The 17,387-nt window shown below is 43.4% G+C and overlaps 2 protein-coding genes across 2 annotated transcripts; one reads left to right on the forward strand and one right to left on the reverse strand.

Moving 5' to 3' along the window:
• Positions 1 to 2,794: 2,794 nt before the first annotated feature.
• dmap1 (DNA methyltransferase 1 associated protein 1) lies at positions 2,795 to 7,763 on the reverse strand. Its single transcript, XM_040052926.1, has 10 exons — positions 7,289 to 7,763; positions 6,950 to 7,041; positions 6,534 to 6,729; positions 6,259 to 6,417; positions 5,981 to 6,148; positions 5,659 to 5,844; positions 5,237 to 5,308; positions 4,640 to 4,712; positions 3,917 to 4,260; positions 2,795 to 3,507 (listed from the first exon to the last, which is right to left on the reverse strand). The coding sequence occupies exons 1-10, from the start codon at positions 7,382 to 7,384 to the stop codon at positions 3,448 to 3,450; spliced, it is 1,446 nt and encodes a 481-aa protein (XP_039908860.1). The 5' UTR covers positions 7,385 to 7,763; the 3' UTR covers positions 2,795 to 3,447.
• A 1,955-nt stretch (positions 7,764 to 9,718) lies between these two features.
• On the forward strand, positions 9,719 to 17,343 carry hnrnpm (heterogeneous nuclear ribonucleoprotein M). Its single transcript, XM_040052800.1, is given in 17 exon segments — positions 9,719 to 9,971; positions 10,942 to 11,123; positions 12,674 to 12,726; positions 13,422 to 13,429; positions 13,538 to 13,631; positions 13,722 to 13,988; positions 14,103 to 14,256; positions 14,398 to 14,447; positions 14,526 to 14,548; positions 14,550 to 14,584; positions 15,025 to 15,132; positions 15,233 to 15,283; positions 15,371 to 15,436; positions 15,536 to 15,637; positions 15,730 to 16,337; positions 16,428 to 16,479; positions 16,566 to 17,343. Coding segments are annotated over 17 exon segments (2,109 nt in total). The 5' UTR covers positions 9,719 to 9,879; the 3' UTR covers positions 16,730 to 17,343.
• Positions 17,344 to 17,387: the final 44 nt, after the last annotated feature.

Below are 17,387 nucleotides of genomic sequence, written 5' to 3' on the forward strand. Positions count from 1 at the left end.
TCCCCCCTCGTCCATCTTTTCAAGTGTTGAAAAGGTAAATTGGAAACATTTCACTTAATATTTGAGGTCACGTGACAACTACAAAGAAAAGGAGTCAGAGCTTTTGTGATGGTGACATTTCTAACGTGGCCCACATGGTTGCTATCGCTACACACACACAGGTGATATTCCTTATGGGGCCTTTCTAACCTTGCTGTTCATTGTTCATTTGAACAAAAAGGATCAAACTCTCGTGATTAGTCCCTGTGACGAAGCTTCAGGGAGAAGAAAACTGGGTTCCAGCCTCAGCTCTGTACCGACCTATGACTGAATCGAATCGAGTACTTTGTCTTTGCAGATTGAAGTTTGTGATGTTACATTTCTCACATTTGGGGACCAGCACAACTTCTGATTTTACTGCTGAAGCACAACCTCTTTCACATTTGTCTTTATATCATGACAAGAAATGACATTTCCAAGCCCATCAGTACACAGCCCCGTTCTTTTATTTCAAGGTAGGACACCTTGACAGACGGCACCGCCTGACTCGAGATGTTCCCAAAAGGATCACGGTGCCGGGGAGCAGTCCCACTCCCTGCTCTGCTCCACTCCACTCTTCTTTATTCTGCCTCCCCGGGGCTTTAATGTGGAGAGTGGACAGTGGGGTTAATGCCTAGCTGTAAGCACTGCTTAGCACAAGTGATTGGGTTTGTGTTGCAGCGGGCCTTCCCCCCACTAGCAAAAAAATCCAGTGGAAATGACTTCTACTGTCCAGCCCTGTGGGCACTTTATTTCCCAACTAGCAGTTTCAACGTCCCCCCTCTGTTGCGGCTCAGTGTCCCAGAGGGCACAGGTGAATTTGATGTGGAACAATGATTAAAAGTTTTCTCCCTCAAGGTGACCTAAATAGTGGAGAAGGTGAAAGTGAGAAACATGAGTGAGGGGCACGGAGGTGAAAGTCTGCTGTGGACGTGTTAATGATGTAGATGAGCCAAAATCCAGAGTTTAGGGAATAATTCAGAGCTTGTCCTCACACTACTGATGCACACATGTAGTAATCAGTGATCGCATCTGACATGATGGGTATAAAGCACTGTGCCACAGACAGGAAGCATCCACAATCTAATCATTGTCACATCAACGATTACCTCCAGGCGTGATGCATTTGAGCAGCGTTCTATCACTTGTGCTATTACCTGCCTCTTCCTGCCACACGTCCCTCGGTACACATCTTCTCTCTTAACTGTGCGTTCAATCACCTCCACCTTCGCCTGCCGCTGGAGCCGAGCTCCCCTTCGACAGTGACGTATGTCGGCGATTAGCCCGGATGCAGTTCAATTATGATAAAAAGCCGGCACACCTCTTAGGCCGTGATTAAAGCCTCAGCCGGGCCTTGATAAAGAGATCCCATCTCAGCGCCATCACGACCACATTATAAGACGCTCTCCAGCGCGGGTCTGCGTCATGCTTTTCACATCAGCGTTGCAGAACGTATAGTGTCGCACGGATGGAGTCCACGCTGGTCAGAGTTGGATGGGGGGCCTGCACACGTGGTCGACGCCTCAGTGCTCGCCTATTTTCAATTTAGAATAGCATTTATTTATAACCTACGCGTTCTCCGCGCCAGTCTTACACGATGCCTGCCGTATAACTGAAGGTGGCCTCAGACATCGAGAGGTAGCGAGAGGCCCGAGTTTTGATAAATGCAAGAGCAGCGATGAAAAGAAGATATCAGAGGAGCATGAAAGGAGAGGGAAGGGAGCAGAGCATTAATCCAACAGCAGGCTGGGAGAGAGGGGGTGAGAATGAAAGACAGAAGAAGGGGAGAGAGGGAGAGAGGGGAGGAGGAGGCGAAAGAAAGATAGCCTTTCGGCTGTGTTCTGTCAAGGGAGAAATTACACATTTACGGAGGTTTTTTCAAGCAACAACGGGCTCCATAGATCAAACCGCTGGATTTATGAGCCAATTTTCAACATGAAATATAGACACACAGAATCCATTTTAGCCATGTTTACTTGGCTTCTCTCGCTCTTTCCTCTCAATCAAACGCGCTGCAGTTTGTGAATGGTTCGACTCTGGAAACTGCAGCAATGCTAATTAGAGCTGGAAGTAAAGATTCGATCAATTGCAGCATTTTGATCATTTCATGTGATATCGAATGTTTCCACATCTGACTGTCGGGAAATTGTGGGAAGCTGCAGCAGATCAAGACTTTAAAAAGATCAAACGCTTTCTTTGCTTCGGGGTCAGTTTCTCCTGCAGATAAATTCATATTTGAATACTTTAATAACTCAAAAACTGTGCATGCACGATGTGCTTTGTTTTGCAGGTTGGAACCCAAAAGGCAGACAGACATCTGACATGTAAGTTTTGTGTGCAGGCTGCAGAGATTCAATTTAAAGAATATAAAGGCTATAAAAGTGATGTGCACCCATGTACACCCATATCAAAGTGCCCCCCCCCCCCTATTCTTGGCAAACGTATTCAAAATTTGCATAGAAATTAATGTCTAAGTGGGCTAAACGACATAATTGACATGCAATTAGCAATATTATGAGGAGGAAACCTAATGAAGTTTTAGTGGCTATGCCAACCTAAGAATGATCACTGCTTAATTATCATATTAATGAAGCCATTAGTTGTCACTTAACTTGGATGACAGGTAAGGTAAGAATGTCGTGACCCTACGATTTCCCCAACAAATGTGTATTCAACACTAATTACCCCCAAGTGCAGATCTCTGAAATCTGTAGAGTGACGTCCCTTTGAAATGTGAAAGGCAAACTTCTGAGGTATAAACACGCACACCTCCATGTAAGAAAAGAAAGACATTTATTGAAACGTTGACTAAAGCATCTCCAAGGTCACCTGAGAACACAAATCAGTCCCGCTAGTCCGACATGAACAAAAAAAACAAAACAAAAACTGGGCAGCAGATGGAAGCGAGGTCGGGCCGGCGCCGGCGCTACAGGTTAACACAAAACACGTTTCCAGTAAACACTACGGCACGAAACAACAACCCTCACACGGGTCAAATGAGCACTGCGGCTCGCCATCCTCCCATTCCCCGACCCCGTTCTTTCATTCCAATTCATTTCAATTACGCAGTCGTTCCCACCTTCTTCCCCGTGTCCCGATTAGCTCAGCCGGGCAATTTACAGTTGATCTTGCCTCATCTAAGGCCGAGCAGCGGCGGAGGCAGGGAGACGAGCAGTAATGGAATGAAATGTCACTCAGTCGCTGCCTTTGTCACAGCGATGCTGAGCAGGCCTGATGGGAGGGGTTCGAAAGGCCTCGTTAGTAGGTGAAAAGGTGTGTGTGTGTTGTGAGCAATGAGTGTACGTAAATAGACAACAACATGGTGTCCAGCTCTGCTGTGTCTCTCTGGTTCACTCGTGGCCGTCGCCACTGTGATCTGAATGAGTAACACTGCCGCTTCGCTTCCACGTGTAAAAGCTGCCGCTCCCATCAAGGCTTCTTCACCTTTTTCACCGAAGACGAGCTGGACGCCGATTCTCTCCGCTTGCGCTGCAATGTACAAATACACGACAGTCACGCTGGGGTTTGCTACGACCACTTAATGAATAACATCCATGCCAACAACGGAGAAAAGTCCAATGATTTCTCTGCATGACCCACTCATGCCGCGCTCTCCCCTGCTAACACCTGCTGTTTGCCTCAGGAGGGTGAAGACAGTCATTAGTCTCTACTGTTCTTTTCTACTGCTGCAGAGCTTTATTATGAGGCTGTGAGCAGGTTCGACCCTTTTCAACACAGATACAAAAAAGCAACCACGACGAGTGACTGCCGCAATAACGAGCGCTGGATTCTTCATTGGTTTCTCGCCCATTAATACTACTAATAATAGTATAAAACAAAAATTATTACACAATGATAACGGTTTGGAAAAGTTTGTTTCCGAGTTTCACAAACATACCGAGTTGGGGGTAAGCGGTGCTCCTACAACGTCGATGATCTGCTCCTTGGCTTCCACCTTAATGTCATCTGCGTTGAGCCAGGACTGCGATTCAGCCCCTGGGGTGGATGCTGTAGTGCTGTTGGTGGCGTTGATGTCCCCACCCTGTGATGCAATGACTGGACCGGCTCCTACAGTTCCCACGCACCCGCCGGCCTTCAGCAGGGCCTCGTAGCGATGACGCAGCATCTGCTGCTCGTATTCACAGTTGCTGTGGGCCTGCTTCAATTCATACAGCAGCACCAAGTCACTACGAAGCTCATTGAACATCTGCACAATCTCCTCAGTGGGCATGGGGTTAAGATCTAGAGAAGGGCACAAAGAGGAAAGACTAAAGTGTGATTTAAGCACTTTAACACATTTATTTAGTTGATGGTGTGTACAGTCTACGCATGCACAGTCTGTTTAGCTAAAGTGGTTACATGTTACAAAGTGTTGTTGCATTACTGTCAACTGTAACGTGAAGTGAGCGCCTGAGATGCTGCAAACAAATATAAAGACAAGTGAAAAACTTCCTGTGTGTTCAACTAAACTCTAACTTAAGTGTAGCATCCCTGCAATGCTTAAAAGGTTACATAATCCTTTTATTTCCTTCTGTACTGAAACTAAACTCTGTCGCAAAGAAGAGTTAAGACTGTGAAACTGGGAAATGTTAACAAATTGCTAAAGTTTAGTCATCCTCACCCACTCCTTGCTCTATCAGGATCTGCTCAATGGCCTTGATCTTCTTCTGGCCTACGGAGCTTGGCAGTTTCATCTTAATAACACACAAACACGCAGAGAGAAATGCGCACACACACACACACACACACACACACACGAGCGTGATTTAAGGTACCGGGACATTAGGATAAACAGCTCCACCTCGGGGCTTTTAATTCGTATGAAATGCACTTCAGCGGGCCAGATCAAAATGTCTTTATCCACTGAACTCTATCTGACTGATTAGCTGTGGGGCCACTCCACTCCTTTAGCTGTGCAAATGTATTTTCCATAGAGAGCGGCAGCTCCTCATCAGTCTTGAAGATGAATAAGAGTCCCCGTGCTAGGCTAGGTTTTACAGATATTAGCTAGTCAGTAATAGAATTAATTATCACAGTGATAAGAGGAATAGCTACTAAAGTCAGAAACTCTAGTTTCTCACAAATCAGTATCTTGAAATTAAGAGTTGGACAAACAAAAACTTGCTATTTTAAAGAATTTCACATTTTTACATCAATTCCCTAAGAGTGATTTTATAGGACTATTTAATAATATTGAACAGGACGGAGCTATACTCACCCTCTGACTGCGCAGTGTGACGCCCGCTGATTTGAAGTCAGGGAATTTGATGCCTGCCGTCTCTGGAACAGCCTAAACAAGAAAAACTATAAATGCGAGACACAAACTGTTTGGATACGTCTGAAACGTCACCGTAGAGGCATTATTATGGCTCAAACTGGGTTTTAAATGTTACTTAGAATACTGAGAGAAGATCGGTGCGGGTTATTAGAGACACACTTGTCCCATCAAAATAAAGAAATGACCAAAACACCACTGAGACAAAAGCAAGTAACAATTAATTTAGTGCAAAATGAGGACAAAGCTGCACCGTGTCCATTATTATTATTAAAATTCTCCCCATTGTTGCTTTTCTTTGACTTCCTCTGTTACCAGCAGTCATGTGCTTTACTTTGCTCTTCTTGAGTGAAATCATATCATACCGGTTTTTCTGTTTCTCTTTTTTGTGGAAGCTTTTTCTTGGAAACTCTCTTTTCAGCTCGTCTCAACTCTGTCGTTGTGTCAGCTGCCTTAATGAGTTTTTGCAGATCCTGGGCTTTCTTCTCACGCTCTTTCTTCCTAGTCTCAATTTTCCTTAGCTCCTGAACAAGATACTCCTCTTCTGCCACCTGCAGGGAAAAATGGAGAAATGCAGTCTTTCACATTTAAAAGGCTGTGAAAAATCTTTTTCTTCTTTTTTTCCCACAAAAAGAACGTGTCTATACACCTGCACATAGATACAGGTGAAAATGCAAAATCACAAACCTGTTCAGGTGTGCGATTGAACAGCTTTTCCAGTTGCTCTTTGCGGCGCCTTTCATGGCCAGCGTCAAAGATGTAGATTTTGGGTTCTGTCCCTGATGCTGCGCGCACTTTGGTCAGCTTACCACAAATGCTATAATATCGTTCTTTCAGGTCCTCCACAGAGCGTTTCTGACAAAAAACAAACAAAACAGTTTTTAAAATTAAAACGTGTGTTCTTTAAATCCACCTTACTGTATTTTTCAAGTCCATTATCTATAGATGAGGCACTAAACACTTACTCTGTATTGCTGGTGATCATATCGGTCATGGACAACGATGAAGCGTAAGTCAAACCGCTTGCAAAGGTCAAACAGGTGGTCTGTCTCTGCTTTAGTCCAGCCATCATCGTGGAGATGCATTTGGTACTCTTGCTCCGAGTACACTGGCACCTGCACTGTCTATAGAGGTAAAACAGAGAAACAGTGAAAAAAGATGAATAATGCGAAAGGACGGGTAGCTGCAACCACATGTCCTTCTTGCCTGTACTACATAAGCAGAAGAGGGTTTTCCCTACCTTGTTAAAGCGAGCAAAAGGGTAGTCCTTGCCCTCTTCTGCAACACGTCTCCAGTGGTGGAATATGGCCCCGTCTCTGCGTGCTGGATTTGTGAAGGGCATCCACTTCCAGGGACGAACCTTTTTACAGCCTAACTTGGCTTTGACCGTCCTATAACCTTGAGTGGTGTCACTAGGCAGCAGGGGGGGTGCATCCCTAAGGACAAACAGAAAAAACAATTCTCTATTATCAATATTATCAATATTATAATTGTTATCATAAAATAAAGAAACACAGAAATGCAAAGTTATTTACAAAACACTTTAGATTCCTTCCAAATGCAAATAAATCCTTTTGAAATTCCCAAACAGGAAACATTAAAAAGGCCTTTATGCATTTCAGATTAACTGACTAATATTGAAAAAGAAAAGCATACTTCTTATCAGAATAAAGCAGAGCGTAGACCTCTCTGTGCATTCCCTCTGGTCTCTTGAAGGTCAGCGTCTCTGTTGCTTTCTTGGTTTTTTTCTGAGGTGGAAGATGCAGACATTCGTTATTCAACTGCAAAAATATTTGTGCTCAAACAATTGTAATATACATCTCTTCAGTTTCTCTCTCTGGCAGAAGCTTTGATCTGTAAGTACATCATTATACCTGCATGTTACGAACCCAACAGCTAGTGAAATGCATTGAAGGCGCTGGCAAATTTACACCAGTGTTACTTAAATCCAGGGACAGACATACATAGACAAACATATGAATAACACAGTCTCACCTTGTCTGAGTTGATGAGGTCTTTCTTGGTGATGGGACCATCATTATCCCCTCCGGTCAACTCAAGAATATCTCTGACATCAGCACCGGTAGCCATGGCTGTATGAGATTAACTGTTTAGCTATTTAACGTTCTGAAAAATCTATCAAAGCTAAATAACACGAATTAATTCACGCGCACTCATTCATTCTGTGCATGTGGTAACGAAAGACTCGTCGTACACACTCCTAGCTAAGCGCTAATGCTAATGTTAGCATTTCGGTAGCAACGCTTTTGTCTCAGAACCGCAAACAGCAACATAAAGAGTTCGTAAGAGTTTATATTCCTAATATTACTGCGTACTTGACTACAATATGCGAACATTACAGGGCCATTTATAATGAACATTCACGAGATAGCTGTTAAGGCAAAGAGAGCAATTAGCACAAAACCGACACTCCTTCCGTCCCCGCTCACGTCGTTGTGACTAGACGGATTGCCTATTAATTATCGCCCCCGTGAGGTCTGGCGGGCATAACAACTTGAATTCAGCTTTATTATGTTTACATTGTTACAGTTTTTTCTGAATGCTTAAACCCTAACTGTGATTTTTACAGCACAATTTCTAAAACTATTAATACTTATAGCAAAACCACTCACTGAGTTTGCAAAACTAAAAGCACAAACACTGCTTTGCACTCAGTTTGCCATTTTGTAACACACACTTTGCAAACCTGTAGCTACAATCCACTGCACAGCACTCTTTTTGCAGAACTGTAACCACAACTCACTGCTTTACATTCAATTTCCAAATGATCAACGCACTCCTAGCAAAACTATACACATTTACGGACATTATTTACACTATTTTGCCAACTGTCTGGCACACTGTCACATGTGAAAACTTTTTTAGATAATTAGTTCACTTTGCAGCCCAAGCACTATAATACAGGTAAGCTCTGTGTGTGGAGTACAATGGAGGGAGCAGGAAGAGTGAGAAGTAGAGGAGGCCAAGCAAGAGGACGTGGAGGTGAAGAAGTAGGAGGAAGAGGACGACAAGGACAAGGAGGAGCAACAGGAGGACGAGGAGGGGGGAGAGGAAGGGTAAGAAGAGTAAGAAATAAAATTGCTGATGACATCAGAGCTACAATAGTGGACCATGTAATCAACCGTGGAGTGACCCTGAGGGAAGCTGGCCAACGGGTTCAGCCTAACTCGAGCTGCTACACTGGAGCAAGCATCATAAGGACATTTTGAAATGAGAATCGGTGAGCACAGTCACTTTGCACTAAGATTTGTAGCACTGCCATATGCCAATGAGGAACACAACAATACCATAGATGTAAAAATACGGAAATTGTAACTTTACAGAATTGCTAGACGAGCAGATGCTGGGGCAGAGGAAGCATGTTCACTGCAGACCAAGAAACCCATATAGTCAATATGGTGATTGCAAATAATCCTATACTTGGAAATAAACACTTTGTGTTTGTTTTGATGTGTGTGAATAAACACCAGTACTTGAAGTTTAGATCCCTCTATGCTTACGGATCTATGACAAAAGTATGAGCTCAAACTGACATGGCCTACCTTGTGCACAGAGAAAGCAAAAGCCAGATGTGTTTTTTATTCATACCATCAGTGTGTAGTTGGTGCATTGTGTGCTTATTAATATGATGGCTTGTGTTAACTGTTGGATACAAAAATAACATTTTTACAAAGGTGTGGAGAGTTAAGCAGGGTTATTCGCTTTTAAAAGAAAACTACAATGTTTTGCTGATTGGGTGAAGAGTTTTCTTATTTGTGTGTAGAGTTTTGCAAAAATAGCCAATAGTTACGAAAAATGTGCTCAAGCCATCAGAAAAAACTGTAAATAATGTAAACGACAGTAGAGGTTAAAAATACCAATAAAATCATTGCAATAGAATACAAATTCTTCAAACCATGCCCGGCACATTTGTAAAATAATTGCAGAGCATAAAACTGTGATGTCATTATAAAAATAGTAACGCTTCAAACATGAAGGACCTGTTTGTCACGTTTCTTTGAAAACATATAAACCTTTGCTACTTATTTTACCGTTCATCAAACTTTATGTATGCTTGCACATTATTCTGAAAATCAACGTACGTGCCGCGATGTCCTTAGTTTTAAAAGAAAATACCGGAAGCAGACCCTTTCATTGAATGAAGACAATTGATCGAACAGCTTGGTGATATGAAACTGAAACTGGACTTGGTTGATTTATTTCGTAAGAACTCGATAAGTGAAAGTTATCAGGCCATATTTTGGTTTTTAAGGCCGACTAATTTTCTGGGACGATTTTATTTAGTTTTTTACATTTCGTCCACACTCCTCACCGGATGGTGGCGGTAATGTACCATTTTGCTGTTTGCCAACCGCCGATAAATAATATAAAGAAGAAGAAGAACCTCTCGTTTAAACTCATGCTTCCTCCTTCTTTCCGCCATTTTCCTCCGTTGGCGTACCAGTGAGAGGTTTTGTACGAATTCAGTATATGTGCTTTTGAGTTTCTCTTTAGAAGCGCAAGAATCACTAATATCACATTTTCTAGTACAGTTTCCTTTTATAAGCACTCATTTGCGTAAGAAAATGTCCAACGAGCAGGTAGAAACTACCACAGAGCAAGTAGGCCAGCAGCAGCTGTCGACGCCGCCGCCGCAGCAGCCGACTTCGCAGCAGGGGTAAGTCCATTCATCGAGGTTCCTTTGTTGCGGCTTATTAGCTAGCTAGCCTAATTTGTTTTCTTACACAGCGATAAATTTGTATACAGCGGCATCGCTTTAATTATATTTTTTAAAAATGCAATTAATGGTAGACTAGCAGCCCCGGTCTGCTTTAAATACGTTCTGTACGTGTTTTTCCAGCTTAAGCGGCATTTGGGGCCCGTCTATTTACCGAATGCAACCCTGCGTTATATATTACTGGATGTATGATAGGATTAAAAGTACATGTAGCTATTGCTTTGTTGCAACAGAAATTGGACATATTTAACTTTATGTCCGGTCGCTGTTGCTGCTTTTTGGCATTACTTAAAGCAGCTTAATATAGCACAGGCCCGCTTTATCCAAGGAGAGGCCTAGCCATGCGGCTGGATTGCAGATAGCAGGCTGCTAGTTAACCATTGTGTGTCTGCGTGTAAATGATGCCTGTGTCTGCAGTTAGCATTAGCATTGAAATTCACTTTCCTGAGGCAGTGGTTTCCAAACTTTATTACTTTATTTGCTAGGCCCTCCTTTGTTTTACAAGGAAACCTTCTGTAAACAAATAAACAAACAAAAGTAAACTGCAATAAAATAAACTACCACCTACCAAATAAATAAATAACAGCCCCCCCCCCCCCGGGCACTCCCTACCTTGGGAACCACTGACAGGAGGTATCTTTCTGTTCCCCCAGATTTTGGAAAATGTTTTGTTACAGTAGTTATAAGAAGTTAAACACAACACAACACAACAAACATGACAATTGGCATAAATACATAAACTATAGCTAATTAAAGTACAAAAAAACACAATATAACGAAACATTTTAAAGTAAGATGGATGGATTGTAATGAAGCAAAAATGGGAGATGTGATGGATGTGAGTTTGGCAAGTCTTTTAAAAGCTTTTTAAAGTATGTTTAGAAAGTTTTGTGAACTTTACATTTTGCAGGGAAATGAATGGAAAAGGCAAGAATGAGGCCAATGCCAGCAGGAAGGAAAGGCCTCAGAAGAGAGGTGGAGGTGGTCGCTATGAGCCCTATGGAAACGCAAACAAGAGATACCGCGTTTTCGTCAGCAACATCCCATATGATGTGAAGTGGCAAGCCCTGAAAGATCTGATGAAAGAGAAAGGTAAGGTATCAGGATTAGGGGTTGACTCGTGTCACATTTTTGACATGATAAAAGATCAAATCAGGATGCAGGGTCATTTTGTTTGACCACTGCAGTTTTGAAGAGCTCTGGGGAGTTGTACAGTGTTGTCTGAGACCATGCTGGAGTCACTTGGAACAAAGGTTGTGGACAAGGTCCCCTTTTTTTAATCTGTCTGTCAGCTAAGGAGTCGCTGCAGACATGTACAAGCGTGGTGAACCTGGATGTTTGAATTTTCAGTCTCCCTTAAGATTACTAAAATCTTGAGTTTTTGTGAAGTGGAGGTCGTAAATGTGCAAAGGAAGTCCACTAACTCGAAAGTCCAATGGCTTGTGATCATGAATGGGATAATGATGTGGTTCCTCCCCCAAGAAATGCATTAAAAATACAGTTCTTTGTTACTGTATAGTGATTTTTTTTGGTCCAGAAACATGGAAAAGGTTGCTTTCAGTTGAAATTTGTAATTAACAGTAAAACTTACACACTTAAGATTTATTAACTTGTGGTCAAACCTTCGGAGAAATGTAATATTTAATTTGTGATGCAGTAAATGTGGATGTGAGTAAGGAATATTTAAAAGTCAATTAAAGTGTTAAACATGTTGTGTAGCTATGGAGTAATGCATTTAACTGGCACCTATTTGAGCATGTGTTAAGAAGGGTACAATGCTTTTTCAGAAGGTCCAAGTAGTATTTGTTTCATGACAACTGACTGTGGAGTTAAATTGCATTTTCTTTTTTAGGTGTGACCTTGACAAGCAAATGTTTTTCTCGGCAGATCTTCATGTTGTACCAAGCACAGCTTTGTGCTGCGGATTTATTTGGGGTACAGGTCTACAAAACGAAGCAGCTTCTTATGCACCGTCCTTGTCTCTAGAGGTTTGGTCATCAATGTCCATCTGTTGAGCAGACATGACCTGGAACAAAGGCGTGGCTGTGGTCGACGCTGAATCCAAATTACGATCGTGCATTTCAGGATCAGGTCCAGTCCATGATCAGGTTGGCAGTTAGAGAAGCTTCTCATCCAAAAGTTTTTCTTCATTACGATTATGGGTAGGTTTCTAGCTCAGCTAGGCTCAGCTGATGGACTGAGGGTTAAAACCGTTGACAAAGTTTGCTGAGGTTTGACAGGAAAGTGGCTGAGGTATTAAGGAGGCTTTGCCAACTTGAAATTATTTGGTCAATTATCTTCAGGTAGAAGAGGTGGTGTTTGCGGCATCATATCCAACTTGAAAGGCTGTTGGCCAGTCCAAAAGTTGTTGTCCTCAGTCTACTGCGTTTGGTGTTTCGGGAGAATTCTAACAAGGACGGGCTAAGAAGTCTCAATTAATTAAAGAAAGAGGGGGAAAAGTCCAAGCTTGCTTTTTGTAGACCTGTACCAGATTGTGCTGAATGAGGTGCTGGGGGAAGGCTCAGGACTGGCTGTCTGAGCTCACTGTCACCGGCCGCCCTACTTGTTTCTGCTCTAAACCCCCATTGTTCTCTCGGCTTCTCTCCCCTTGGTGTGTGTCGTCTCTGGAATCTGATTTGTAGTGGGTGAGGTAACGTACGTGGAACACTTAATGGACGCAGAAGGCAAATCCAGGGTAAGTGCAAATACATACAAATAAAACACACGAATAAGCCTAGACAAACCTGTGTTTGTCAGCTTTGGTTTCCTTATTTACTATGTTGGGAATTGTTCAGATACAAACCTGGTGGAGTGTGTGTGACACGGTGACGTGCCGGAGGCATGTTTCATTTGAAGTTGTCTGTGGCATTGACTCGAGGCCATCGAAGGGTTGATGATCTTATAACAGGACTTCAGCTCCTTTGTAGCCAATCCTGTGGGATTGCAGTAGCTGATAATGTCCCTGTGGTTGTGGGATTTGCTCCTTATGATCTAATGGGTCGTAGTCTGCAAGAGGTCGTAGCAAGGCTGCTAGATGGTTGATAAATAAAACTCATTCCATAGAACTGCTGGAAAACTCTAATATCTCAGTAGTTGGGAATCCTCTGTCACTGTCTGCCTTTAGGATGCTGGGGGAAAACTATATTGAATACATTTGCCTGTATTGTGTTACTGGCTTGGCTTAAAAAGATCTTAACAATGTAGTGTTATTTTGGAAGCACAGATGTGACCAAGGCTGTAGGCTTGTGTATGGTGATGAACTTTTAATTGCATGAGATTGTTTATTTTGACCTGTCAAAATATGTCCAGTGTTACAATCACTTTAACTAATTTGAAATATTTTCTCTTCCCTTTGATTTGACCCTGTTCCAATGACTTCAATCAACAAAGGGTTGTGCGTAAGTAGACTTTAACTTATCGTCAAAAGCAAATAGTGCAAACTGCACGTGAGACATGCACCAGTGTTTTACACACTTAAATTCTCACTGGAAATGTGTTTTTGTCAGTGTTGTTGAGTTCAGGACGGAAGAGTTGATGAAGAAAGCAGTGGAGAAGGTCAACAAGCACAACCTCAATGGTCGGCCCCTCAAAGTGAAAGAGGTAGGTCCCAGAGGGGGAAGCTGTCCGACGCACAGACAAAAGCTGTACTTGTGGATTTGGCCGACTCATTATTTTGTGCTTCTTTGTAAGGACCCTGATGGTGTGATTTGCCAGCGGGAGATCAACAAGGCCCAAGGTGGAGGCCCTCCAGGAGGTCACGGCGGAATGGGAGGCATGGGGGGAATGGGAGGCATGGGAGGAATGGGTGGAATGGGCGGAATGGATCGTATGGGTCCTGGACCAAATGGTCCCATGGTCAACATTCCTCCGAGCCTCCTGAATAACCCGAACATCCCCAATGAGATCATCCATGGTCTCCAGGCTGGCAGGATTGGCAGCACTGTCTTTGTGGCTAATGTAAGCCTTAGTGATTTGTCCGTTTTTCAGTCTGCAGACAAATACTGAATATATGGAACTGTGTCTTATTGTAACTTTAGTCTTGTCTAATTAACTGTCTGAAACTACCTACAGCTTGACTACAAAGTGGGCTGGAAGAAGCTGAAGGAGGTGTTCAGCATGGCGGGCATGGTGGTGAGGGCGGACATTCTGGAGGACAAGGACGGGAAAAGTCGAGGCATGGGCACCGTCACATTTGATATGCCCATCGAAGCAGTGCAGGCTGTCTGTATCCTTTGGAAAAATTCAGCATTTCTATGGTAGCCATTGAATCTTTTTGAATCTCTCATTGGTGTGTGTGTGTGTGTGTGTGTGTGTGTGTGTGTGTGTGTGTGTGTGTGTGCACATGTTTTCCTTAACGATTTCAAAGCAATGTTCAATGGACAGCTCCTGTTTAACAGGACGATGCACGTCAAACTGGTATGTTGCCTTTGCTGTACATTAGAGCTCTATGGCCTGACGATGAGTATGGTTAGAATGCCTTTGCCTTTTTTACAGGATGAGAAATCTCTTCCTAAAGATTTTGGACCACCGGACAGAGCAGCTGCCCTTCCCTCGTGAGTATACATCGAGCCTTGTTCTAGTATAACAGAAGGTTTTGAGAGTTTTTAATATTCATGTCGATTAAAGTCCTGATTTTTTTATTAATTTTGTTAAATTAGATGAAATATTTAGTTTTGTCTCACTCGAGTTGCTGCATCAAAGACCACTTTGATCCATGCTACCATAGTTTTTGTTAAACTGGGGAGAGAGAAACCCAGTAACTGCGTTTAAATGATATTCCAAAACTTCTTGACGTCGCCCATCTCCTCTACTGTCTGCTCGTGCTTCATGTCTGTGGTTTCCCAGCAGCCCCTGGGGTCATGTGATCTTTGTTTCATGGAGGTCGACATTGGTTTACTGCTTCCCCTGAAAGTGTCAGCTGTATTTATGCTACTGTGTGTGTGTGTGTGTGTGTACACAAATCTTCAAACTTAACCTGTTGTCTCTGAACCAGGTGGCCTGAGTGGTATTGGTTTGGGACTGGGACCTGGGGGCCAACCTATTGATGCTACTCAGCTCAACAGAGGTGGTGGTGCAGGGATGGGCAACATGGGTCCTGGAGGTACACAACTGCAGCTTCTTAAAACACAATAATTTATTTTTAATCCACTGACTAAAAGACAGCAGTGAAGTGAGAGCTCAGTGTCACTCTGTCCCTGTAGGTATGGAAGGAATGGGCTTCGCCAACATGGGAGGCCGGATGGGAGGAGGAGGTATGTAGTAAAACTTTGCGTCTACCTACATTTGGTCTTTCCAAAAAAAAGTGCCTTCTGTAATATTAATGTCTTCTTTGTTTATAGGGATGGACAACTTTGGAGGAATGAACATGGACCGCTTTGGCTCTTCAGGGATGGGCAGGATGAACGGTAAGCAAGTGTTGAAAACCCACTCAGCACTCCAGAGCAAGCGTGGAACAGTTTCACGTTTTGCTGGATGTCTAATGGTTTCATCTCTTGCATTGTCAGAGATGGACCGTGGGATTGGTGGTGCTTTTGACAGGGAATTTGGGCGAAATGAAATGGGAATGTCTCGCAATAATTTTGGAGACTCCTTTGAAAGAGGAATGGGTTAGTATTTACAGGATTCTGTTTGAAAGCCACACTGATGCTTACTTCCACTCATGCATTTTTCTCTCTCTTCTGTTTGCTCACTTTTATAGGAAGCTCGCTGGGAATGGACCGCATGGGCTCTGGAATGGACCGCATGGGAACCAACATGGACCGCATGGGAGGAATGGATCGGATGGGAATGGACAGGATGGACCGCGTGTCTGATCTAGATAGGATGGGTTCCGGGTTTGACCGAATGGGCTCTGGGATGGATCGGCTGGGACCCAGTATGGACAGGGTCGGACCTGGTCTGGATCGTATGAGTTCAGGTATGGATCGCCTCGGCCCATCTGGATTTGACCGCTTGGGCCCATCTAGCTTGGACCGCATGGGGGGCGGCGGCGGCGGTGGCGGCGGCATGGACTTTGGCTCTCCGATGGGAATGGATCGCATGGGCAACACCGGGATTGACAGAATGGCGAGCAATTTCGACCGCATGGGCTCTGCCGGAGGACTTGACCGTTTTCCATCTGGCGGCCTTGACCGCATGAGCTCTGGAATTGACCGGATGGGATCTGGAGGTGTTGGTGGTCAGTTCGACCGTTCTGGTGACTTGGAGCGTGGATTTGGCGGCAATTCCTTTGGAGGAGCTGGGGCTGGAGGTCCTGGAGCCGGGGGAAGCAATGTCAGGAAGGGATGTCAGATCTTTGTCAGGAATGTAAGTGTTAATCCACAGTTTAGCTTGGCGTGTTCACTGGAGAAGTATGTCTATACTTTAAATTAATTTGGGGATATTTTTGTCTTTCAGCTGCCTTTTGACTTCACCTGGAAGATGCTGAAGGATACCTTCAACGCATGCGGTAAGACTCAAATCAAATCAAATGAAATCAGCACTGTTAATCAGCATTTTCAGTCATTTTGGACATCTGTGTTCATCCTCCTTTAGGAATGGTCCAGTATGCTGATATTAAGATGGAGAACGGGAAGTCCAAGGGCTGCGGTGTGGTTCGCTTTGACAATCCCGAAACTGCCGAGCGCGCCTGCCGGACCATGAACGGCTATCGCCTGAATGGAAGAGAAATTGATGTTAGGATTGACAGGAATGCATAACCTGTGTCCGTGTTGCATCTGACATTATTTTAGTTTGTGATCTCACTCTGTACTCCTGAACTGCCCCTTCACCCAGTGTACCATGTTAGATAAATGTAACAGTGAAACTCTTTATTTTTGCCCTTTTCAGACATTGGATGTGTCACATGTTAAAATCACTCAGACATGGGTAAGCTTGACTTTGAAGCTATGAGGACTATTAGACTGATCACCATGTGTCAGAGTACCACTCGGTCTGAGAGATCTTACTGCAGCTCAGAAATGAATTTGAGATGTGAGGCTGTTAATGTTCACGTTATTCTCCTTTGGGGTTCTACAGTGAGCTCAGGAGACATAACTCAAACATTAGCTCGTGCTGTTATTGCTTTCTTGAGTTTTAAGAAGTCATTCAGACATGAAGCCAGCACGTTCAGATGCTGTTACAAAAGTAAAAGTAAATGCATGTCTGAAATGGGCTTTAGTGACATGTCGATAGTCAAAGTGTTTGTTTTTCCTTCTGTTTATATTTTTTAGAGACCAACTTTTAATTTTTTATTTTTGTCCTATCATGCTTCCTGTCATTGCTTTTGTTCTGTAAGGTGTTTTGATAAAATAAACCTCAATATTTGAAACGCGTTCACTGTTTGTGGTGCTCGTGCACTGATCGTACGTTTCATAA

This window comes from Simochromis diagramma, unplaced genomic scaffold (assembly GCF_900408965.1).
Source record: "Simochromis diagramma unplaced genomic scaffold, fSimDia1.1 OVJJ01000419.1, whole genome shotgun sequence".
In the NCBI taxonomy this organism is placed as follows: Eukaryota; Metazoa; Chordata; class Actinopteri; order Cichliformes; family Cichlidae; genus Simochromis; species Simochromis diagramma.

What these genes read in the sequence shown, in the direction of transcription:
- dmap1 (XM_040052926.1), bottom strand. Translation starts at nt 7,384, where the DNA reads ATGGCTACCGGTGCTGATGTCAGAGATATTCTTGAGTTGACCGGAGGG. An exon ending in CTGCTTTATTCTGATAAGAA is followed by an intron (nt 6,730 to 6,949) that starts GTATGCTTTTCT and finishes GTTTGTCCTTAG; the next exon opens with GGATGCACCCCCCCTGCTGC. An exon ending in TCACACTGCGCAGTCAGAGG is followed by an intron (nt 4,713 to 5,236) that starts GTGAGTATAGCT and finishes TGTGTTATTAAG; the next exon opens with ATGAAACTGCCAAGCTCCGT.